This window comes from Gorilla gorilla, chromosome 8, assembly GCF_029281585.2.
Source record: "Gorilla gorilla gorilla isolate KB3781 chromosome 8, NHGRI_mGorGor1-v2.1_pri, whole genome shotgun sequence".
Taxonomy (NCBI): Eukaryota; Metazoa; Chordata; class Mammalia; order Primates; family Hominidae; genus Gorilla; species Gorilla gorilla.
Window position 1 is genome coordinate 45,830,320 of NC_073232.2, and position 25,451 is coordinate 45,855,770.

General features: G+C 53.3%; 1 protein-coding gene across 1 annotated transcript in view; it reads right to left on the reverse strand.

Moving 5' to 3' along the window:
• The window catches only part of COL13A1 (collagen type XIII alpha 1 chain), a 91,414-nt gene that overhangs the window by 41,586 nt on the left and 24,377 nt on the right, over positions 1 to 25,451 (reverse strand). The window contains exons 9-16 of the mRNA XM_055353588.2: positions 23,051 to 23,077; positions 22,928 to 22,954; positions 22,054 to 22,080; positions 18,862 to 18,927; positions 14,747 to 14,854; positions 12,659 to 12,685; positions 11,797 to 11,832; positions 245 to 289 (exon numbers count right to left, since the gene is read on the reverse strand). Of these exons, the coding sequence (XP_055209563.2) occupies positions 245 to 289; positions 11,797 to 11,832; positions 12,659 to 12,685; positions 14,747 to 14,854; positions 18,862 to 18,927; positions 22,054 to 22,080; positions 22,928 to 22,954; positions 23,051 to 23,077 (363 nt within the window). The remainder of the gene's footprint in view (positions 1 to 244; positions 290 to 11,796; positions 11,833 to 12,658; positions 12,686 to 14,746; positions 14,855 to 18,861; positions 18,928 to 22,053; positions 22,081 to 22,927; positions 22,955 to 23,050; positions 23,078 to 25,451) is intronic.

Consider the following 25,451-nt stretch of genomic DNA (forward strand, 5'->3'; position numbering starts at 1 on the left):
AGGACTGCAGTGGAGCTAGCGGTACCTGAGATGGCTTTTTATGACCCAGAGATGCCCAGGAGGAGGCCGCCCACATCAGGGGGCACTGATGAGAGACCACAATGCTGCAGCTGGGAGAACCAGGGCAGGCAGAAGGAGGCCCAAAGAGCTGGGACTCCAGAGTGTCCCCAGAGCTGAGGAGAGAGGGATGGGCACTGGGGGAGGGGCCTTGGGGCTGCCTGGGATGTGGGGAAGGGGGAGGTACCTTGGCTCCATGCTTGCCTGGCATCCCTGGCATGCCCCGTTCTCCCTGGAGGAAGAAATGAGAAAGCATGGGGAGAGGACCAGACTCGGGGCCTGTCAGCCTGCAAGGATATCGGTGAGAATGTCTTGTCTGGAGGCTGGGATGGCTGTCTGGTTCATGTTGAGCTCTGAGGACCCTGCCCTGGTGGCAGCTGTGTGGGCCCCTGTCCTCAGCTATGTGAACTTGCAGGAGGGCCCCAATTACAGGTCACAGAGCAGGAAAGGCCCCCAGAGAAAGAGGCTTACCTAGTGGAATGCAAGTTCAGCAAGAGAAGTGACTGGCCCAAGATCTACCTACCACTCTGTGGTTGAGCTGTACCTGGAACTTGGGCTGTGGGATGGGACCAGGGGCAGGAGCCACCCATTGGCCGCTTACCTACTGCACACCTTCCCTCTGGTCCCTGCCTGGGACTTCTTGCCTCGTTTTCACTCCAGCAGGTTTGCTAGGATGGTAGCTTCTGGCTGAGCCAGACAGGAGCTCTCTTCTCTTTTCATCTGGGGTTCCTTTCCCTTCCAAGTCCTCTGGGTCTAACTCTTCCCAAGGGCCTGTGTCCCCCATTTATCTGCACCCCATTTCTGACCCTACTCATCTGGAGGCACAGGTAGGGTCACCTGTCCATTGTTGCTCCTCTGGGACAGCATGGGGTCGCTCTACCATCTTGGCACTGCCCTATCTTTATGTTCAACATCTTTACTTCTCCAGAAAAATGCCAAGTCTATGAGAGTAAGGTGAGATCAGGAAGAAGGACACACCACAAGGAGGTGGAGTTGGAGATGACAGCCAGGGACAAGTGGGAGGCCAAGAGCAGGTGAGTCAGGACTATCATCGGCTACATCAGGGGATGGGGGAGGGCAGCTCCTGGCTCTGGGAGTTGAATCCTATGCAGTGCCTGAGCACGAAGCCCCAGCTGGGGCCCGGGATGGTGTCCAGCAACAGGTGACTGCAGCCAGCCTGCTGCCACTTCCTCCATCTGAAGGCCAGCGCTGTGGATGGGCAACACAGAGTGTGACAATTCTGCTCCCGGCCCAGCTGCCCCATTGGGTGTGACTGCTGTGGCTGCCAGGCCAGGCTGCAGTTCCCATAGGCTTAAAGGCAGAGGGGATCTGGTGTTCCCTGGCTTCCTTCTCAGCTGTCCACACTCTCCCTTTCCTGCCATCTTACAGGAGGTCCTCGTCCATCCTTCTCCTTACCAAGGCTAGAGGACTTCCACCCTCTTCCTCCGTGATGGGTCTTCCATGCAAGTGTCCAGTTAAGCTTCTTAACACACAGGCTGGATAGCAAGACCCCTGCCTTAAAACATCCTTGGCCTGCTGTTGACAGTAGGAAAAGGACCAGGTTCCTGAGCATGACGTTCTGACCCCTGCTTCCTTCCTTGCCTCATCACCTGATATCATGTCATGATATCACTAGTTTCTGTGTCCTGCTAGTTTCTGTGTCCCTGAAAACACCACCCATTTCCACGGTCTGTCTTTCTTCCATTTCAACTTAAAACCCTATTCATCATTTGGAGTCTTGGTTGATAGAGCACCCAGTTCTTGTCTGGTGCCCTGGGCTGAGCTGCCCTTGCACACTGACTCCTGCACCCCTATGGACCACAGACCTGAGGGCCTCTGAGTAGAGAGGGGCTCTGCCCTGTTTTCAGCCTGCAGAGGCTGTTTGATAGGAGTGGGGCCCTTTTATCTCTTCTATGAAGCTTTTTGCTATCCCCTATAACTCAGCGCTGCATCCTCAATGCGACAGGGACCACTTAGCGTTTGTAATCTGCACACACAAATTTATGTCTGCCTGAGATGGCTTCACTTTTATCCTCTTTGGGCCAAGTCTCTAAATTCTACAAAAGGCCTAGAATCTTTAGTTCCCAGTGCCAGAGCCCTCTCTCAGCATGACCCCACCAGTGACCCCTGAACCATAGGTGGGATGGCAGAGCTAAATTCAGGAAGTTACCATGGCTGAAAATCCAGAGCCCAAGGCTTGCTCTAGACACTGACTTCCTTCTTGTGGGACTGAGAGAGAAGGGCACAGCCACTTACTGCAGCTGCCATGTGTCTGCACTGGACTGAAAAGCTTTACAACCTTCCTCTATTCCATCTCCAACAATGCCTTCCAATGTGGGAGTGGATGTTATTCTTGCTTCACAAGTAAGCTAACTGCGGCTCACAGAGGACAGGTATGATTGCCAAGGTCATGCAGCCTAGGGCTTTGGATAGTCTGTTGTCTGTTATGCCAAGGTACTTATTTCTCTTGGCCAACACAAGTATCAGATGGACTGATGTTCCGTCTGCTTCCACCAAACAGCCTTTGCAGGCTGAAAGCAGAGCAGAGCCCCTCTTTGCTTGGGGGGGGTCCTTAGGTCTGTGGCCCATAGGGGTGCAGGGGTCAGAGTGTGGGGGCCGCTCAGCGCAGGGTGCCCAGAAAAGCTCACTGCCTGTGTGCACAGCTGCTCTGTGGCCAGCAGAGGGCGTGACAGTACCTCATCTGAAGTCTGGCTACTCCGGCCACAGCGGTCTCCAAGCCCTCTCAGTAGCACCAGCTGAGGGCTCCTGTCATTCTTTCCTTTGGAGGGTCCCCTGCTAACATTCTGAATGACCAGACCAGTTTGACTCAGTACAGAGGCCCCCACAGTCCTCTGGTGTGGGTGCAGGTGGGAGGTCAGCTTGGGAGTCCTTGACTATTCAGAGGCCCCCGTCATCCCTCTCTTCTACTTTCTCTGTCTTTTCTCTTGCTTTCCCTCAATGCCTCTGCCCTCTTCTTCCCACCTCCATTTCGAGGAGCTGGGCTGGCAGTGCAAGTGACCACGGATAAGCCACTTTCTCCCACTGGTCTAGGGTTCTTGGTTGCAAAGTGCGGTTAGATCAGATACCTCCCATCCACTGGTGCTCCTGTCTCTTCCCACCCACCCCAGCCCTTTCTCTGCTCCCCTGCACAGCCCTTTGGAAGGAGAGAGAGGCCAAAGCTGGGGAGGTGCCATTTGGCTTGGTTGGCAGCTCCAGAAAAAGGCTCTGTGGGGTGGGGAGGGACTCTTAGCTTTGGTTAAAAATGCAGCTCTAGGAGGGGTCTCAGTGGGTCCCTGCTCTCCCTTCCTCCTGCCCAGAGGGGTGCTCCTGCAGGGAGGAGGTGGCATCTGCTTCAAGCTTGTCTCTGGGCTTCTGTCTCCAATCCTGGAAGAAACTGTGCAGAGCAAAACCCCGGAGTGTGAGAGTCTCCAGGCTAATTGGGGTTGTCCTCAGCCCCTGTTGATGTGAGTGTGTAAAGACACAATCAGGCACTCAGGGGAAATCAGAGCCCCAGGAGCCTCCTCGGGAGGCAGCCCTCCTTGTTAGGGTGGCTGACCTTCGCCCCTTCCCTCCTCTCTGGGTCAATTCTCTTGATTTCGCAAATGACCCAGGCTTCCTTGATCCCCATGGCAGGGCCTCCCTCCCTCCCACCCCCTTGCTTGGCAGGAAGCAGGGGCGCCCCCACTGGCCTCCCCCAGCTGACCTCGCTCTGCCGCTCACTCCACTCTCATTAGGCTCACTCCCTGGGGCTTGTCTCCAGGGACCTGCCCCTGCCTGACCTCTGAACTGGGGAATGGCTTCTCCTAAAGCCAAAAACATTGGTTCCTGGATGATGGGGAGGTGAGAGTCATTATCAAGGACTCCAGCGTGGCTGTGGCTGGGGCCCATGTGCAGGAGGCAGGAGGCGGGGTAGGGGGAGGGCGTGGTCATTGCCGGAGGAGGATGGTGGCCCACCTCTGTTCAGAGGACTGCTCCTTGGGGCATGTCTTTGTGTGAGCCTGTCTAAGGGCTCCTTCTTTTCTAATTCCCCTCCTAGGTTTTCCTGTTTAAAAAGTGTGTTAGTAATTGTGCTCAGTTTCCATCCACTCACTCATCACTGTCTTGGTTTTTGGAGGGCCTGGCTCACTCAGTCCAGCAAAGCCCACAGGCCTCAATTCACCTCCTCTATCTCTGCCCCCTCTTGTCTCCCCAGAAGGGACTCAGAAGTTCCCCTGGGGGTTCTCAGCCGCCTTACTTAGGCTGGGGAAGTGGGTGCTCTGAGCCTTACAAAAGGTCTTGGCCACGTGCATGGTGTGATGGCAGAAGCTGTGACTCCCGGGCCAACATCCAGCCACCCCTCTGCAAGGCTGGCTTTTTAACCTCAGTGCCAAGAACCAATGCGGGAAGGGGTAGATTGTAGTCATTGTGGCTGAGAAGGCTCTAGGGGAGCACAAGTGGGTAGAGAGGCGTTTGCTTTGAATGACCTTGAAGGCCTGTCCCATCCCTGATTTTGAGGCTGCCACTCAGACTCCCCAGCTGGGCACTGCACCTGAGCACCACACAGCATTGATAGGTCCTCTGTTCTGGTCCAAGATTCCAGGTGGGAGGATGCATCCTTTACAGAGATGATAGAATGGAAGTGAGCTCCTTGGAGCATAAACCAGCCAAGCTCTGCTCCTGTGGGAGTGGCCTCTTAATTGGCGATTTACTGTTTGTTGAACAAGCTGGGCAGGGACTTGGCAAGAAAGCACAGTCTAGAGGAAGGAAGGGGGCTTTACGGTCAGCTCCCAGCCAAGGTCAGGCCAGGGAAGTACGGGGAAGTAAATGAAGTTCTCTAAGATTAGGCCTGGTTTCTGCTGCAGCCAGGTCTGGGTTGGAAGGCCCTGAGCAAATGCATCTGGTGGCACAGGCTCTTTGTTCTCTGTAACGGAGGAGGAAGGCCTGCCTGAGAGTGTGGGGAGTTTGCGGGGAGGGGTGGGGGTGGGGGGCGGTCGGTTGACAGCTCAAGCCTCAAGCCTGGACCAGGGTCTTTTCCCTAGGCCAGAAAAGCCAGGTGTGGAGGGCTAACGGTTTTCTCCCTATAAAGAGTTCCTAGGTCTTCCTTCCGGGAAAAAGGCAGCTCAGTTCCTGCTTCCCTGCTACAGCCATCTTCCACACCAGAGAGGACTGGAACCACGGAAATCCCAGTTCCTCCTGTAATTAGGGCCGGCAGGAAGTGATCCGGGGAATTACCGGGGTCAGGTGCCCCATTGAAGGCCAGGGCTTTGGAAGGGCAGCTGGCTTGTAATCTCAATTTGAGATCGGTTGATTTTGTAGTTAGTTCCAAAAAGAAAAGTCAGCTCTAATTAATCTTGGACTTTGGAGTGCATGAAAAACAAAGCTCAGAGTGCTCAGGGTGGGGGCTGGGGTCGCTTTAGTCTCCACAAGGTCTCAGATCAGAGGCCCAGATCTTAGTTTTCTTATCTTTAATGCGAATCGTCCCCACTAGGATTTCACAGCTTTCAAAGAAAATGCTGTCCCCGCACTAGCAGGCTCCTGCATCTAGGGCTTCCATCTGCACGGAGCACTCAGTGGGAGTGGGAACAGCATGGGCTACTCAGGTCCTACAGGAGCCGGAGGGGTGCAGGAAGGTTTCAGGAATAGCTGTCGTGGAAGGTTGGGGCAAGCTGCCTCCTCCAGGCTTTATTGGGAGTCCTGAAACCATCCCAACTCCCTGAGGGACTTATTTGGATGGAGTCAGTGCCAATGGGCAAAGCACTCCACTTCCTTAATTCTTTGGCAAGAGCGACACACCAAGTACTCCCTGTTCTCTGCTGCAGACTCTGCAGACATGCTCCCAGGGAGCCTGGAGACTCAGAGAAAGGCCTGAATCCAGCCTTCTCTTACAAGAACAAAAACAGCTCAACTGCCACCTCCTTTCCTTCCATTCATGGAGGGGTATGGGGGAAGGTGTACTGGAAATCATCATGGGGTCCCCCAGGGCTGCTAAGAGGCAGATAGTAAAGTCATTCAGAGCAAGGCTTTGGGATCACACAGACCTGGCTTCTCTATTTCCTAGCTGTGGACCTCGGGGAAAATGGCCTCTGTGAACCTCAGTATGCTCATCCATAAGTTGGGAACTGAGTAAAACCTACCTCACAGGGTTGTTACAAGGATTCAATAAGTTGATGCATGCAAAGTGCCTAGTACACAGCCTGGCTTGTTGAAGAAGCCAGTAAGGTAGTTACAATTGCACGAGTTATCATTCTACAGAAGTGTGTCCACCACACGGGCCCTTGCTCTGGCTGGCAGATCAGAATCCTCATGCCCTTTGGCTGAAGCATTGAGAAGGGGCAAGGAGAAGGGCCAGCACAGCCACAGAATGAAGGCTGAGATGGCTGGGTGGGTGGGCTTCTGTCCCTGTGCCCTTCCCCAGCCCTCTAGCCATCTCATCATAGGGCCCATCCACTCTCCTCCCCAGGGCATTCCTGTTTCTGGGGAGCCCCACTGGCCTCCAGGAGGGGTAGCTGCAGTTGCAAGCAGCTCTAGCCTGAAGCTCTCATTTCCTCCTCTGGTCTGAAACCCACAGCCTGAAAGAGGGGAATGTGTGTTTCAGCCATGGTCCTTCATGCAAACCATGAGGCTTAACATCCAGGCCACCACAGGCATCAAATGCGCCCCAAAGTGAGACAGACAGACCAGTTCTGCTGTACTTAAGAGATAAGCTCTCACCAGGTTTTGTGATCCACATACAATCTGACAATACTCGTCAACCCTCTTGAAAGAGAGCCAAGGTTGTAATGTTTTAAACGCGCTTTGCATCTTGCAACATATTTAAAGTAGATCAGTGTCATAAATTTGGATCAAATAGATACCACATGGGTGCACAACAATACTCGCAGTGTCTAGGCAGGAGGGCTGGCCCTGACTGGGGCATGGGGGCAGCACAGGGGCTGCTGGCCACACTGGGCTTTGATCTCAACGAACTGATGGAGAAGCCTGCCTTGCGGGTCTGGCTGGCTTTTAAGAGGATACCAGGCCCAGTCCAGCTGCTGGGGGTGGTGGTGGACATTAGCAAACTTCATAGACTGAGAGCCTGTGGTGTCAGAAAGGTGTCCCTCCAAGTGGGTCAGATCTCTGGGGTGAAGCAAGGAAGCTCATGTGGGGGGCCCATCAGTTACCCCACAGGTCCCGCTCACATCCTGACCTCAAGAGGCAGTCACATGGCCCCTGTCTCAGCTTGGCATCCCCAGCTGCTGGCACTGCTCCTCCCCAGGGTGGTAGGGGAGGGCAAACTCATCTTCCCAGCCCCTGAGACCAAGCCACCCTTCGTGTTAGTGCCTCCTCCGTAGGCCTTACTCCAAGCAGAGAGCAGAGCATGGAGGAGAGAATAAAAGAGAGGACTGATGGGCAATAGAAGGGAGGTAGGGGGACAGCCCTCCACATCCCAAAGAAACCATTAGTAGGTGGAGGTTGGGAGGGTTGGTCTGTGCAGTTAGCTTAGCCTGGGGTGAGTCCCCTGAGCAGATATTCAACTTCTGCACCAGGGTGCAAAGACAGACTGGCCACAGGGCTTGATGAGGCCTGGTTTCTAATTCCAGCATGGCTGTTTACTAGCTGTGCAACCTTGGGCAAAGTATTAACCTCTCTCATTTAGACAATCAGGATAATGAGTTCTAACCACTGAGCCATGGTAAGAACTGAATAAAGTGGAATAAATGAACTTTCTAAACTAGAGATGTGAAATATTGCTGCACTGCCCAAAGATGAAAAATCACTTCATCTCAAGATTCAGAGGGGAAATAAACTTCTGCCTGATCATGGTGATCACTGGGGTCAAGATATCTGCTGTCCCAGTGAGGCTGGGGCAGTGGGATAGGCACTTATAGCCTCCCAAGGAATGACCTCAAGTCCTTGGTGGCAGGCTGTCTGCTGCTGGTCATAGTTCCCAGTGCCAGCCCTCTGAACTTTGGTGGACTTGGAGGCAGTGGAGAGTTAGTGGCAAGATAAGGGTCCCAGCAGAGTAAAGGCCGGAACAGAGGAAAGGGTGCCCAGACCAGCCATGGGCTGTTGGCTTTGCAAGGCTAGTGGCTCCAGTGGCACCTACTGAAAAGACTCAGTGACAGGTTGGGAGCAGTGGAAGCAATGGGAACCTTCCAGTGACCCAGAGAGGTGGTGATCAGGCATGATGGCCTCACAGCCCCTCCAGATTCCATGAGAAGAGGCTACTGGAGAAGAGCAGAGAGGGTGGTCTGGCAGAGACAGAAGGGTTGGGAGGCAAGAGTCCAGCACGAAGGGGAAGGGTCTTCTCCTCAGTGCCTCATGAGACCTAGGAGTGGGGATGCTTCTGACAAGCCCTGGATGTGGATGGAGAAAAGACATGGACGAAGGTTCAAAGAGACAGAGCCTCCTCTCAAGGCCAGGGATCAAGGCTCGGAGCTGCTCCTCTCTTAAGGCTATGGAGCCAACTCTGTCCCCATGAAGCTATGACTTCCCTGAGCTGGAAAGGATTTTCAGTCTCCCAGCTGATATAGAGACTTCTCTAAACACATCCCAGACCAGTCATTATCCAGCCTCTAATTGAACACCTCTGGTGACCAGAACTCCCTCCCTCCCTCCCAAGGCATCTGGTGATTAGGAAGCTCCCTCTTCTGGAGCTGGAATTACTCTTCTTGTAGAGTTTATTCATTGGCACTTGCTCTACTTCTAGTCATGCAAAAGAAAGTATGATCCTTCTTCCACACTAGAGCAGGGAGGCTCTGAGCAAATCTCCCGCTTCCTGGGGACCGGAAGTGCTCCCCCATCAGGAGGGCTACACTGGTCTTCTCTGCAAATTCAATGTAGCCTGGGTTAAATGTTTCTTCCTACAATCTGAGTCTAGGATTGCCACTGTCCTGGGACCAGGCCCTCTAGCATCAGGACACCCTAACCCCAAGCAGAGGATTCTCCGTACTCAGGACAGCAGACCCCATGCCCCTTCTGGATGAATCACTCTTCCAGTTTGCAGCAGAATGCAGACACCTGTCATGGTATGATGCCAGCCAAGGGCATCGCCGTGATGCCTGGAGACCCTCTGCTGCCCTGCAACTCCTTCACAGCTTGAAAGAGCTGGCCCTGCTGCTAATGAAAAACTGATCCCGCGTTGCACCAGGAGGCAGTAAATTTTATGAGTCTGTGTGAGTGGATAGAGGCAACTGCGGGGGCTGATTTCCACTTCCTGATACAATACAAATGTCTTAGTTTATGTAGAACTAATTAAAGATCTCTCAGGTCTTGCCATTTCATTCACCAGGCACCCATAAAGCCATGTGGTTATGGCAACCTCATGACTGCAGTGTGCGAGGAATGTGCTTTGGAGGGAGTGCTTCTTCCCTTCCCAACATTTCTGCCCTTCTCCTGCTGCTGCCTTTCCTTCCTGCCTCTTTTCTCCTCCTGGAAGGCTCTAGCAGCTTCCCAGCCAGGGTCTGGAGGGCAGGGTTGCACTCCTTACATCAGGTGGTACCATGGGAAGGACCCAGACCTGGAATTGAACTCCTGCTCTGCCACTTATGAGCCAGGAGACTTTGGAGAGCTCCAGTGCTATGGTTTGAATGTGTCCCCCACAGCTCTTGTGTTGGAAACTTAATCCCCAATGCAACAGTGTTGAGAGGTGGGACCTTTAAGAGGTGATTAGATTATGATAGCTCTGCCCTCATGAATAAATTAATGTTGCTGTCGCGGGAGTGGGATAGTTATCACGGGTTAGTTATGGTGGGAGTGAATTAGTTATTGTAAGAGTGGGTTAGTTATTGTGGGAGTGGGTTAGTTATCATGGGTGTGGGTTTGTGATTGCAGGAGTGGGTTAGTTATCATGGGAGTGGTTTAGTTATTGTGAGAGTGGGTTAGTTATTGTGGGGGTGGGTTAGTTATCATGAGAGTGGGTTAGTTATTGTGGGGGTGGGTTAGTTATCATGAGAGTGGGTTAGTTATTGTGGGGGTGGGTTAGTTATCATGGAAGTGGGTTAGTTATTGTGGGAGTGGGTTAGTTATCATGGAAGTGGGTTAGTTATTGTGGGGGTGGGTGTGTGATTGCAAGAGTGGGTTTGTTATAAAAGCAAGCCCAGCCTTCTCTTGCTCGTGTTCTCTCGCCCTCTCCTGCCCTTCCACTGTCCACCATGGGATGACACAAGAAGGTCCTCACCAGATATGGGCCCCTTGACTGTGGGCTTCCCAGCCTTCAAAATGGTAAGAAATAAATTTCTTGTCTTTATAAATGACCCAGTCTGTGGTATTCTGTTATAGCAACATGAAATGGACTAAGACACACAGTTTTCTCATTTTTTAAATAGGAGAATAGTCATACCAGCCTCACAGAGTGGTTTTAGGGCTAAAAATAATGCAGTTTCTGTTGAAAGATAGTGCCTAGACCATAGTATGCGTTCAGTAAGTAGTGACTACCATAAAATTATTATTGCTATTACAGTTATTATAATGACTGCTTCTGGGTCTTTGCTCAAATTGTTTACCTATCTAAAATATTGTTTCCATTCAGATTTTCTAGTTGAAGGCCCACAGTGGTAGATTAAAAATGGCCACAACTGGGCACGGTGGCTCACGCCTGTAATCCCAGCACTTTGGGAGGCTGAGGTGGGCAGATCATGAGGTCAAGAGATCGAGACCATCCTGCCCAACATGGTGAAACCCCATCTCTACTAAAAATACAAAAACTGGCTGGGCATGGTGGTGTGCACCTGTAGTCCCAGCTACTCAGGAGGCTGAGGCAGGAGAATCACTTGAACCTGGGAGGCGGGGGTTGCAGTGAGCCGAGATCACGCCATTGCACTCCAGCCTGGTGACAGAGTTAGACTCTGTCTCAAAAAAAACAAAAACAAAAACAAAAAACAAACAAACAAACAAAAAGGCCACAAATGCTTTCTACTCCTCCAATGAAGAAGTAGAGCCTGAGACTCTTCCCACACTGACTCACATGACTTGGTCATGTGACTTGCTTCGACCAATAAGACATTAGAAAATGTGATACAAGCAGATATGTGACAAGTCTTTATGCACTGGGACCTGCCCATTTTGAATGCTGCCCTGGACCTGCTGTGCTGTAAGGAAGTCTGTCTAGATTCCTGGAGGATAAGAGGCCATGTGGAGAACAGGGCCCCCCAGCCCACAGCCAGCATTGACCACCAGACATGTGAATGGGGCCATCTTGTCCCTTCCCACCCTTCTATCTGTCATTTGGTGTGACTGCATGAGTGAGCCCAGGTGAGATTAGCAGAATTCCCAGACTGTCAATCCACAGAATTGTGACAGAGAGTCAGTAAACTTGGAATGGTTTGTTACACAGCAATAGATAACTGATACATCTGCCCATTCATCAAGGTTGAGTTCTCAGGCTGTCTTCTCCCAGAATATTTCCCAAACTTCTCTCAACCTGAAATTTGTCTCTCCACCTCCTGTAATCGTGCAGTGCCTTGTGACAGTAGCACTTAATAAAGTCTGCCTTCACTGGGGTTATTTGTGCAGGAGTGCTCCTGACTCTCTGGCCTGTAAGAGCTGGACCCCTCCATGTCCTACATCCTGGCTCAGCACAGAAAGAACTCTGCCTAGGTGGATCCCAGTAATTTGGCTCCCACTTATCAGGCCCTCGGGGGGCCAGTGAGAACCTGGCCTGCCTCACTACAGGCACAGCCACCTAGGTTGGAAGGGAGAGACCCTCTTGGGTCTGAGGTCCAGTAGGCCACTGATTTGTCCAAAGTCCTGCCCCACTTGGGTCCTCCCCCTCCATCTTACCTTCCGGCCGTGGTAGCCCTGGATCCCTGGGTCTCCCTGGGAAAACAAAGAGAAGGCCATTAAGAGGTTTTCCCACTGCCAAACTTTGACTTGTGCTGTTCCCCACACAATACCATCCCTCTTCCTCTCAATGACTCCAAGTTCCACTGCCCCTTCAACACCCATCTCCAGCCTTCTCAGGAGCAATAGCTCTTAGCTTCCTCTGAGGCCAACACAGATTGTTCTACTCTTGAGAACAGGCTCCACTTTGCAGAGGCTGAGGAATGGTGGGAAGAGTCACTTGGGTAGAGACCCGGGAGACCCAGGAGACCTGATTCTATTGAACATGGACAAGTCACTTTCCCGCAGGGCTCTTAGCTTCTGCATTTATAAGATAGTTAGGCACAATCAGCACTTGGCATCTTCTTGTCCCCAGAGCCCCAGGGTCCCCAGCTTCAAAGGGAGAGCCTGTTTGACATTGTGGGCTTCTGGGTGAGGGTTCACAGGAGACTGGATTACCCTAGAGGTCTCTTCCCATTCTGACGCCTTATAAAACACTATTTTATTGGGATATTGTGACGGTGTTCTGGGCATGAGCTTAGAGTTTCCAGCTAGATGCTACACTCCTTAGAGGGTGGACTGTGCCTTCAATGCCAGCCCGTAGCACTTGCTTCATTGGCGTGAGCACACAAGAAGTGCAATTCTTGTTGGAATCAAATTAGTTCCTGAGAAGGGTGGTGTTTTGTAAGTGGGTCAAGCTTGATCTGTCTCTCAGCTGAGATCCCTCTCTGCTCCTGCCTCAGTCACCTTCTGTGCTGCCTCCCCCTCCCTCCTGCAGGGAATTCTCCCACCTGTTCAACACATCACCCAGAAGGACACTCACCTTTGGTCCAGGAGGCCCAGGTAAGCCCTGTGGAAGCAAAAAAAAAAAAAAACGGTGAGTAGAGCTGGTTGGGGCTAGCCATACTTACAGTAGACCCTAGGGGCAGAGCAGCTCCCAATAGCTATGGCAAGAGAATAGGCATGCTATAGCCAACAGCTCTAGTGGATCCTAGAAGGGGATCTGAAACCTGCTGAGGGCACGTGGGGATAACAGGCTTATGTCCCTCTTTGCAGCCATGTGGGGGCCGCGGGCAATTCTGCTGTGCTCGCCCATGGAAAGTAGGTCAGCGGCATCATGCTAAATTGAGAGTGTGGTTTGGTCCAGATCCTCATTCACCCACCTCCTAATTGGAACCCCTCCCTAGAAAGCCGGCCTTGCCCAGCAAAGCCTCGGTTTTGCCCTTGGTCCTGCCTGCCAGCGGAGGAGCCCTCTGTCTCCTTCTGCCCACGGTGCTGTGGGCATGGCAGCTGGCCACAGTGAGGTGGTGTGAGCCGAGGGAGAGGCCAGGGAAGGCTGCCTCCACCACAGCCTTGGGTGTAGGTGTGGACAGCAAACGTGGGCTGGAGAAAGCCATGATGCCAGAGTCTGGTCTGTTGCAATTGGTTTAAGAAACATGCTCTCTGGTTTTCTTTTTTTGGTTGTTGTTGTTGTTATAAACAACCTAACAAAGAAAACCACCTGGCTTGGGTTCAGTGGATGAGAGCCCCAAGTGTTAGGAGGGGGGTGGGGTGGAAAGGGCAGCGGTCAGCAAAAAGTGAATTTGGAGCACTTTTTGGTTTTCTTGCCTTAGTTTGGTTCCGTTTCCTGAGTTTCCCTTCCTTTCAGGTTTTCCCATCTAAAAACTGGTGGAAATAAGACTAACCCCCCTCTCTGGGGTGCTGGGGAGAAATTGTGGAAAAATTTAAAGTTCATTTCAGGGGTCAAGCATTGCAGGGGTCATTGTGCTGGCCTTCCCAGCCAAGGTGGATGCTCTGTTTGGCCATAGCTGTGGCCCGGCCCAGGAAGACCCTATAACAAGCTTTGAGATTGAAAGCTGGGCAGCCAAGGGGCCCAGACATGCAACCAGGCCATCTAGAATGTGGCCGTACACACAGGGTGCTATTTGTTGGGGACATCCTGGCCCAGTGATTCCACCTCTGGGACTCTATTCCAGCAAAACTATCAGAGATGCGCACAAACATTATGTTTCTTTGTCTGTGTTCCATTCTTTTCACAATTAATTTATGGTGCTTTTGTCATAAGAAGGAAGAACAGGTTTTGTTTTGGTTTTTCTACTACATGGGAAAAACATTATTTAAAAAGCATTTTGCCCTTTACCTGCCTCTCCAATAACATTAGTCTTACGGGTGGGTGGAAGACCCGTTTTCTCTGAAGTCCAGGTACCCACTGAGTTATTCTGTCCTGGGGCTTTGTTGTATAAATTGGGCTGGGAAAGACTGGAGTCTTAGCCAGGGCTTGAACATGGGTGACTTGGTGGCCGCTGGGCTTGACCTGTCACTTGAATGTGGTCCAGCCTGGAGAGGTGCCAGTTGGCCTCTCTGGAGTCCTCCAGGCAGTGACCCTGCAGGCTCTGCAGGCTTGATGCATCCTCAGGCTTGGCGCAGGGCTCTTGGCTGACCAGACCTTCAGCTCAGCTGGCAGGTGGCCCAGCAGTGTGAAACCTGCACACGCCCCTGGAAGGCATGTTCATTGGGGTGCCAGGTAGTTGGATGACCCCTCACTACCTCCTTCAGAACCCACTGCCCGACTCAGGTTTTGCTAAGGGGCTCAGGGATAGCCATCAGAGGTGCCCTTGAGAATTCTCTTTCCAAATTCCTCTCTGCTGGGGCTGGGAATGGGGCAGGCAGGCCATTGGCGGTCTCCTCCCTGGAAGGCAGGGAACATGGCCCAGGTTGTGTTTCAGAGCCAGAGTGCAACAGGTGGTGAGTGTGGTGGGGATGAATAGCCCCTTGCATGGTTCACCCACATCCAATGGCCCTGCCAAGGCATTTCTGCTTGTTGTAGGGGACCCACTGCCTATTCAAGGTTTGGAGGTTTCCAGAGAGTTCTTGGGACAAGTCTTGAAGGAGAGAGGAAGGGAATACTTACGGGTGGCCCCATAGGCCCTGGCAGTCCTGGGTGCCCCAGAGGTCCACTTGGTCCAGGGGGGCCTGGGGGCCCTGGAGGACCTTGGATGCTGGCCTGGCTCTGTTCACCCTGAGGTTCATGGAAACGAACGTTAGAGGGAAGGCCCTAGAGCTGCAGACCATCCCCCACCCTCAGGCCATGCACCCAGTGAAGGCCTGCTGTGATTTCTGCTGGGAAGGAGTGGTGATGGGGGGAGGAGGCGGTGGCATGATGGTGATGATGCTGTGGTAGTGGTGATGACATGCAGGGGCTGGTGGCAGTGAGAAGAACGCCAAGATGTTAGGTCCCTGAAGGTGGGGCTTCCAAAGAGGAGTTGCTGCGGAGAGACATTCTGCGGGGGAGGGGGGGGCAGAGGGAGAGGAGTGGGTGGGAAACAGCCCCTGGCCCAACCAAAGGCCTGCACCCAGCCTGGCCAGATGGCCTGAATCTTCAGCCTGGGCCTGCCTCTGTCACCCTCCCTGTGTGGCGAGGCACAGTTCTCCCTAAGCCCCAGTCTCCCAGCCATAGAATGGGAACAATAGCCCTCGTTTCCTGTCTCAGCTTTTTGCTGTCTTTGATTATCTGACCCAGAGGATCAAATGGGATCCTTAGGTCAAAGCCCATGGAATTTTGTTTGGCTCACTAAACAACTGAGCAAGAGACTTTTCATATAAAATTTGAACTGGTGGCTTCTGATGAAACACTGGGAACCCTGGCTGTGCTGGGCCCACATTCCTACGTCCAAGGAGTGGCTGCCTGTTAAGTGGGGCCTGAGTTCTCTGGCTGCTTTTGTCCTCTCCCTCCTAGCCCTTCTCACACACAGCCTGCTTCTGTTACTTAGGTGATCTGCCTGGCCTGGGAGGGCAATTGAGCCTGCAATCTTTGGTTTCATTGAAAGAATTTGGAAGCTGTGTGGAAGTGCTTTATGCTGCGTGGGGAGGCTGTTATTATTCCCTTGTCTCCTCAGCCAGCTGCTCTGAGCCCAGCCTTCCCACCATGCCTGTCCCCGGGATGGACTGTGATCCCAGGGAGGTAGGGATGGCATCATGCTCCCCCTGGAGGAGGAGATGGCCTGGTGCACATGACCGAGATCTCAGGGCTGGGGCAACACAAAGTCATCTTAGATCTAAACCAAGCCTGGCTCCTTGGTTTGTTATTTTCTAAATGACCTCTCTGGGATCAATCTGGGCTTAGCTCTTGTGAGGAGGGGCCCATCCCTGCAGATGTGCTGAAGCAGAACCTCCTGGCAGGTGTGGGAGCTCCAGGGTGGAGGCTGGGGGATGCAGGCGGCCGGAGTTCCAGGCCGGCCCACCTTTCTCAGAGGATCTCAGCAAGCCCCTATGACACACCTGAGGGGTCTCCTGCTTCCCCATGTGAGGAAGGCAGCTGATGATGCTTGCTGAAAACTCTAGAGGGAAGTGGTGGTGATAAATAGGAGTGCACAACCTGGGAATGAGAAATGTAAGCTTTCAGCAAGACCTGCTTGCACCATCTTTTGGCTGGAAAACCTGTAGGCAGATGGCATCTAGCAGTGTCACTCTGGAGCCTGGGCCCTATCCTGCCACACCCTCTAAGAAGCCACTTTAGGGCTCAGGGTGTCCATGGCAGAGGAGCAGGTGTTGAAATCACTTTGGCAGCTGCCCTGACTGTAGGTCCCCCACCCAGCTGCATGTTGGTTGTTGATAAGTCTCAGGTGTCAGTGTTTCTTCTGAACCAAGAAAGGCTTCACTAAGCCTCAGGCCTTAAAAAGGGACCAGTGCAGCCTCCTTTTCAACCACATCAAATCTGATTCAGCTGCCTGGGTCCTGGAACCTCCTCAGAATCCTGTACTTTGTGTGTGTATATTTTTTGTGGGTTTCTACATTCACAAGATGGGGGAGGCTTAGTCTGAAGCAAACTCCCGAGCTCCTTTCTGGCTGTGAAATTCTAGAATCTTCATAACGTCACAAGTCCTATGTTACAGAAGAGAAAACTGAGGCTCCAAGAAGTTGAATTCCCTGATCAAAGTCACATGGGAATTCAGGGTGGCGCCAGGACCCAAAGTTGGAACTGCAGACTCTTCCTATTCTTTCCAAGTAAGCCCCCAGCAAAAAGGGCTCACCGTCTACACTTTCTGCTCTTCGGAAATGACCTCCAGCACCATCTGCTAAGCACATATTTCATATAAAGCTTCCTTTTTCAGTGAATCTTAGACCCAGTGTTTAAGCAGCTTGCAGAGCCTGTAAAATCAATATTGGTTTATTGATAAGAAATGGACAAGCATTTTTATGTCCCATAGTGGCTGACAGCATAAAAAACCTGATTCTGGAGGCAGAATCTGCAGCAGGTAGCTCAGAGGTGCCTCGTCTTCTTTCTCTACTTTGGAAACCAGGTCAGGGTAGCACAGAAAGTTCTGGCTTCACCACCTCTTGCTCTTGAAAAGGGAGGCAGTAACATGCAGTGGCCTGGATGGAATCCTGCACCCCTCTTGAGTTCTTCCTTTGCAAAGCGGGGGATAATGAGGTGGCTGGTGTGGGGAATGCATGAGATAATTTGCATAGAATTCTCACAACAATGTCTGGAACCTAGTGAGGGCTCAACAAAGAACAGCTGATACAACTAAGGCTGGGAGGTCGCTGTTGGGGCCCAGGAGAATGGCTATTCTGAGAGTGTGGACTCAGCTCTCCTGGAATGGGGTCCAGCACAGGCTGGGGTGGGTGACAGGGGTGGGTGACAGGGGTGGGCCTGGTACTTCTCTAAGCTGCCAGTGGGCCTCCTGAGTAGCCATGCTCTGGTGAGTGCTCGGGCACACGGAGGCTCTCGAGGATTTGGCCAGGCGTAATGAGATATGTGGCCTGCAGGCTTGGGTGGCACGGGAGTCACGTGTCCCTCTGTATTTTTAGCTGTTAATTGGAGGGATTTTTCAGCCTTGTTCAATCAGGTGCCTGAACATCCAGGCCCTTGGGCTCCTGACTCCTGAGTCAGGCCAGATGGTTGCTCGAGGCTCTGCGGTCAGGCTTGTAGAAAGCAGCTCAGAGCCCTGCCACTGCTAGTGTCCCTGTGCCGGGCGGGGGACCTGGTGCAGCATGAGAAAGGTGAGGAGCACAGGGGCAGCCACGGGCCAGCCAGCCTGGAATCAAGCTGTGATCTCTTGAAGAGCAGAGGCCAGATGGCTTTGTTTTTTGTGATCTGCTCCTATCCAAGCCTCCTTGGGTTAGGAAGGCAGGAAGAAGAAGGAAGCACTTGCTCACAATGTGGGTTATGGACTACATTCCCTCCACAAATTCCCTTGCTCCCCAAACTCAGGCTACGAGGGATCAGATGCTAAGCAGTCTGCATTTCTAAGTAGAGAGGAGGTAGGTCCAGCTGAGAGAGCCCTGGATGTGAGGTCTGAAGACCTGACTTCAATTTCAATTCTGCTTCAAGGCCAGTTTCAATTCTGCCTCTTACTGTTAGTATAACCTTGGGCAAATCAATTCACTTCTCTGAGCCTCAGTTACCTTATCTCCAAAATAAGGATAATAGTAATAAAAACAGCTAACAATTATGTCTCTTAAACTGTGCCAGGAACTATTCCAAGTGCTTTACGTATTAACAACAACCCTGTGAAATAGACACTGTTATTATCCTTATTTTATAGATGAGAAGGCTAGGACACAGGTCAAGTAACTTGCCCCAAATGACACAGCTAGTAACGGGCAGAGAGACTGGGTACAAATCCCCACTCTGCAATGTACTGGCTGTGTGACCTTGGCAACTTGGTTAACCTCTCTGAGCTTCGATTTCCTCATCTGTGAAATAAGGATGATCATGCCTAATTCATAAAACTGTTGGTGAATGAAATAAAACCAGGCCTGTGAAATGGGTAACAGGGTGTCTGGCACACACTGACAGCTCTTGTTGATGGCTGTTGTGAGTAATCATTGTGTGGTGGTAGTTGTGGGTCTTCTGGGGCCTGTGTGTTGTGTATTTCCATGTCTATGGTATACGTGGGCCTATTTTTGTCTGATTTAATTTCACTGAATTAGAGAGAGGTTCTGGCTTTGTCTGCAGCCCCAGCAGGCTTGCCAGGCCCCTTGGGAAACCACACATGGTCTGGACAAACGGGAGGTGTCTACCTGGAATGTCCGCCTTTTTATGACCGGGGGTGGAGCCAGTCGCACTGAATTGAGGAGAGGCAGCAGCTGAGGAGAAAGAGGAGTTGGGGGCCAGAGGGCAAAGGCCAAAGATCACAGGTATTCAGATCGATGCCAAAAGTCACCAGCAGGGCAGGGCGGCCAAGAGGGACCGGAGCAGAGGAAGAGAGAAGAGAGATTAGCGTGCACATGAGGAGTGGGAGGGAAGGAGTGGACAGGGCACTCTCACGGCTTGAGGATGCAGAGCGGAGCTTGCCCTTGGATGGCACAGCCGTCCCTTAGGAGGAGTTGTGGCCCTCAGTCCACACCCGGCCTCGGCCTCCAGGTCGGAGTTTGGGGTGTTGACCAGCAGCCCCCCGGAATGGGACAGTGGCCCCCCACGGCCAGCCTTGCCCTCCATGGCCATGCTGGGCTGCAGAGGCTGCTGGACACACAGCCCAACGTTGCACTGCCAGCCCCACCCATCCCTGCTTGGGGGACAGAAGGGAGCCAACTCAGAGGCTCTGGCCAGGGAACCACCGGGCCCGTGAAATTGGTACTTGAAGTTGGGCTGGTGTGCGGCTGGTGGGTTCTTTTTTTGGTTGAGCAAGAAAGGCTGGTGTCAGCGCATCTGGGGAGGGTGGTCAAGGGCAGTGCCAAGCCCAGCTCCCCGGGGTTTGAGCTGGCTGAGGGTGAGGCCAGCGTGGGCACATGCTAAGTGCTGCTGAGGGCTCACCCTGGGGCTGCGGGGCCTGGAAAATAGAGGCTGGGCAAAGATATCTCCAGAAAGCTCAACCACGTTTTTGCGGGAGGCAACTTGCAGTCATATTATCTAATGTGATTTTCATTTCTGGAAATTCTTGCAGCTTCCAGTCCCTCTACCCATTGAAGCTGAGCAACCCATGGCTTTAGGAGGCCATCAGAGCCCATGTGAAAACAAAGATGGCATATACTGTCATCAGCTGCTTGTTTTTGAAAGCGCTTAAATCACACGAGATTCCTGGGATGAGTGTTAAGAACCAGGAGCTGCTTGGGCTGCGAATGCGCCCAGCTGGGGATGGGGAGCCCAAGTGTGGCCTTTCCAGGTCACAGCTGCTGCCTTCTTGGACAGCAGTGGCACACAGAGCTCCACCCGCTCCCACTGCCGGGGCCTGGGGTTGTGCAATGTTGGGCTGTATGTTCAGGAAGCCTCTCAGTGGAGAGGGGCCCGGAGACCTTCCAGAACCTACAAACCTTCAGGGCAATTATCTGGCTGGAGCGCAGAGCTGCTGGCATGCTGCTTAGGCACTCCTAGTTTGGGAGGGGATGGAGGTGGCAGAGACAGGGCGACAGGGACCGTGAGGGGAGAGCCCACAGACACCAGCTCCCCTGCTCCCCACCCCTCTCCTCTCCCTCCCTGGGGAAGCCACAGGCTGGAATGGAGGAGGGGCCACCTGGATTTCTTGGTGTCTTCCAGGCCCCGAGACCTGCCACCCCAACCCATCCCCTTGGAAAGCCAACAGATCTCTAGAAGGCCCCTGATTTTCTACCCTCTTCTAAATAAACTTGGTCTGCCCCTCAGCTGGAATCCCAAATCTATGCCCCCACCCCACGCTTGACATGTTCCCCAGAGTGCCACTGTCATGAGGTCAGGCTTCACTGCACCCTGTGGCCAGGGGTATTCTGCAGCCTTCTGTCACTGTGCCCTTCCCTTTCCTTGTGTTGGGCTGAGGGGCAGAGAGCCCTGCCCCCACCCCACCCCAAGCGCTTACTAAGGATGGGAGACACGCTACCAAAGCGTCTGCAGTTGTGTTGTCTTTTGTGCTGGGGGATGTTGTCTTTCTTTCGGGTAACATAATAATCCTGTGAGCCCATCGTTTCAAATAAACACAGCTGACCTTCTATTATTGTATCAGGATCAGGCTGGCCGGAACACCAGGGCCCCTGCGTCCCTGGAGCACATGCCGCTGACAGGCTGTGGCTCTGACTGCTGCTGCTGGCCTGCCTTCCTCAGCCCGGGCCCAGCACCGCCGTAGCCTTAAACCCATCCCAGCCTCTCATGTACCAGGCTCACAGTGGTTCCCTGGCCCAGGAACCCAGACCTCAGGCCTGCCTTCCAGCTTCCTGAGGGTCTGGGCAGAGGCTAGGCCCTGCTAGCATGGCCCTCCTGACAGCCTTCTAGAGTCAAGCTGACACTGAGCCTGGCTTATGTCTGTCTCCACTCCCAAAATCGCACCACCCGGACCTGCCTGGCAGGGGTGGGCAGCCAGGGAAGCTGAGCACCATGGGGCACGTGACAGCGGGAGAGATGCCTAAAGATGCTCATCTTCCATCCCTGCTGTCCAGGTCTGGGAGCAACGAGGCCAATCCACAAAATGAGGGGCATTTTTTTCTGGGTCCAGCCCACTGGGGCTCCTGCTGGAGGAAGCTGTGCGTATCTTGCTCTCCCCTGTCCCAAGATCGACCCTGCTGCTGGAACACAAGTTTGAAGATTCCTAACAGGACAACAGCAGTCTTTTGGGTTCTGTATCTTGGGGTGGAGCAAGGAAAAGGAAGGAGCAGGCGGGGGTGGGCAGAGGAACCATCTCAGCCTGAAATCCCCACCCTGCTTGGAGAAGGGTTTCCTCTGTTTTTAAAGAGGCCAAGGAGAGATTTTATCCTTGAATTGCTGCAGTCAGTCCCCGATTATCTCCCATCATCGAGGTTTGGATGTGAAACACCATCATCTGATACAGTGACTAATAGAAAAGTCCCACTTTTTTGGCCACGGCTAGGCTGCCAGACACCACCCCCCGACCGCCACACACACGCACACACTTGCACACACATGCTGGTTGGGTGGGGAGTCAAACAGACTCACACAAGTCACGCTGCGACAGGGGGCCATGTGCAGAGGAGCCACAGAGCTCCAGACACACAGCAGGAGACTCCAACATACCGAGTCAGATGTACGTACAAAGGGGCGGATGTACAGACACGCACAGGTGATGAGCGGCTCCATACAGCACATGGCCGGAGAGACACATCAGCTGTTCCCACCAGACGCACCACCATCCCAAGCTCCCCTCTCTGACTGCTAAGTGCAGAGGGCACTGGGTGCTCCTGTTCCCCCATGATCTGTTAGTAACTGGAGACCCCAGGGAGATGAGGCTGAGCTGGGCGCTGTGCCCCAGGGATGGATCAAAGGGCCCTGCTAAATTTTAGGGGTTCACTTACCCGGTGTGGGTACTCTCCACACTGACCCTGGGAAGGAGAGGGAAGGGAAAGGTGGTGTTAGGCACTTGTTGGGGGTACCTGTTTCTCAGGGCACCCCCAGCACTTCAGGACATGCCACACATGTCACCACTCAGCAGCCCTCCTGCTCTAGTTTTGGTCTGAGCCCTCTGAGGCAGAAGAACTAAGTCCCTCCCTTGCCCCTGGCTAGCAGCAGGGAAGAAACTTCCACGGCCTGCCTGGAAGTGGCCCCAGGGAGCCTAGGGGGCGGCTTCGCCTTATACCACTTGCCATAATGGCAGAGTCGGGAGTTATGCCCCATGCCTGGCGAAAGGTTGACCCTCTAGGCAGGCCCACCAGACAGCCCTGAACAGGAGCCACTGGATGGGAGCAGCCGGCACCATGGGGGCCCCAAGCCACCTTCTCTGAGCTGGGAGCGCCAGGCCCCTGTACCAGCGGCCCAAGGGCAAGCACAGCAGTGTCTCTATCAGAAATTCAACAAGACAGAGAGGGCAGGAGGCCAGGCCAGTGGTTTACAGATTGATGCCTCTCAGAATCCCAGAGGCTCATGGAGGTGTCAGGGAACACCATGGAGTGACAGCTGGGAGGGGCCCAGAAAGAGGCTGAAGAGGGCCAGGCTCCAGGAGGACCCCTGGAAAGGATGTCACCCGGACCAGCCTCCAGGAGGACCCCTCACTCCAAGAAAAGGATGTGCCCTGGAGCGGTGTCAACCGAATCTATTATGCGGCACCTCGGGGGCTTTCCTGGTTCTGTCAATTAAAACTAAAGTTTGAAAATAACCATAATTGACCCCTTTCTACCAACTGGGAGGCCATTTCCTGAGATGGAGACTCTAGGAAACCTCCACTGCTCTTACCTTTTCTCCTTTTTGTCCCTGGCGTCCCTACAAAGAGACGGAGATGAGAGAGTTAGAAACCAAAGCTAAGGTCACAGCCACCCGAAGCTTCTCTGCTGGGAAATAGATGGATGAGGTACCAACCGGCTGTCCTGGGGGACCCGTCAGACCCTGTGGGAAGCAAACACACACAGGTCAGTGGGCAGACAGAAGACAGGCAATCAGGGACACCTGCCTGGGTGGGGATTGGGGCTGAATCCCGAAGGCTGGGCTCTACCAGCCATGGCCAGGTCTTCCCATGCCCACCACATTCAAGGTGGTGTGGCCTTATTCACAGAGTCTCAGCTGCTTCACCCCCCAGTGGGCAGGACTAGGGCTGTGATGAAGAACAGATGGCATCTTTCATCCATTCCTCCAACCACCAGCATCTCATGGGCCAGCTATGGAGGGGCTCTACCTAGAGGTCAGGGAGATTTCTGCTCCATGGAACCCCCTACCTCACATGCATCAAGCCTCTGGGAGACACTAGCACATTCCACCTCCTGCCTCCCAGGCTGCAGTGAAGCGCACTGAACCAGAAGAGCTTCTGGCCTGGGGGTGCTGGGCCAGTGCCTCAGACAATGGGGGCCTTAGAGAAACCTTCAGCAAAAGAGAGAAAGCAGGAAGTTGGCAACTGAAGCCATGTTCTGTACTTCTCCAAGGAATATGAGGGGTCTTGAGGTTTCCTTCAAGGTTGTCTTGTCCATGCAGGGCTAGGAAAGGAGCCGGGGTTGGGAGGGACCCTTGCTGTCTGGGGAGGGCCCCGCATGCTCTGGCTCTCTTAGGAGGCTGCACCAAGGCTGGTGGAGGGAAGAGGAGAAAACAAATGCCTTATGGGCTGAGGATCCACCCTGAGGCTGGCTCTTCAGGTATGCATCTGTGAGGGAGATGCTTGTGTCCACTCCAGCTCCCGAGTGAGGTGACAGAGACAAGGCCCCATGGCTCAGTGAAAGGTGGCACTGGGACAGGAGCCCAGGTTTGTCTGACGGCCAAGGTCCAGCTGTTTCCACTGCCAAATGCTCAGAACTGGGCCAGACCTTGGGAGTCAGGGCTTCTAGACTTGGCTAGAGCCATAAGCAGGTCCCTTTGAGCCACCAGTCTCTTTGGGGCCTGAAGCACTGCAGATCCCCACGGGTGGGTCCATCTGGGAGGTGGCTGCAGCATGCTGTGATGTACCAGAGCCTTGTTCCTGCTCCCCACTTGCCAACAGGGCCACCTCCAAACTGGGAAAGTCCCAAGAGCATCACTGGAAGGGAGAAGTGGCCTTTGGGACCATCCATGTGGCACTCCCAGCCCATGTGGCTGGCCAAGTGTTTATTGGTCTTTTATTGTTTTATTGAGACAGGGTCTCGCTCTGTTGTCCAGAATGGAGTACAGTGGTGTGATCTCCGCTCACTGCAGCCTCTGCCTCCTGGGTTCAGGCAGTCCTCCCACCTCTGCCTCACAAATAGCTAGGTCTACAGGCACACACTACCGTGCTTGGCTAACTCTTGCATTTTTTTGTAGAGACAGGGTTTTGCCATGTTGCCTGGGCTGCTCTCAAACTCCCAGACTCAAGCAATCTGCCCGTGCTGGCCTCCCAGAGTTCTGTGATTACAGGTGTGAGCCACCGCGCTCGGCCTGGCAGAGTGTTTAGAATGAAGTTCTGCAGTGCATGATTCATCCGGCAGGGAACCCGGGCCCAGACCACAGGTGACCAGGTCATCCTCTGTCAGGACAGAGATATAAGTGTGATGGGGGAGGGGCAGGCGGAGTTTCAGGACTGCAGAGACTTAGACAATTGAAACCAGACATCCCAAACGGTGGCCCAGGGGACAATCGTGGTCTTCATAGGGAGTTCGTTTGTCCCACGTGGTTTTATTTCAACTAGTTGCCAATACTTAAGAGAGCAAGCAGAGTGCAAATAAAAATTTGGATTTCAAGTTTCTCTTAATTATGTCGAGGCCCAACAACACATGGTACCAGTTATCTTCAGCCAGGCAGCACCTGCCCCTTTAAGGGCCATGGCCACGAGTGATGTGCTTAGCACTTGCCACCAGGCCTGTGCTAACCGCCACTGAGGCATAGCTAAGGCGCCTGTCTGCTTCTCGGGTGCCAAGCATGTTCGAGTGCCTGGCGCTGCTCCTCACTCGACAGCCCTGTGGGTGGTGGGTGAGATTTGGACTCAGTTCAGGCCTTGCTTTACAGCCCTTATGTCATTCCTGAGTCTCAGACCCCCAATCTTGTCCACCCCCCAACTACACTATTATACAACTGTGTCCTCCCAACACTTCAACACCTTATTTCAGGTTCTTGGGAATAATGTGAAGTGGGGGGGTGGGGCAGAGGTGACTCCCTGACAGGTGAGGACACAGGTTAAACAATGAGGGTGAGTGCCATTGCCCCAGTGGGACACCAGTGGAGGGGACAGCATCTGGGGCAGGAGACAGACAGATGAAGAGCAGGGCAAGGTAATGATGCTGGACAGCGGTGGGCAACTAACAGCTCGGGTACCCATGCCAAGCCA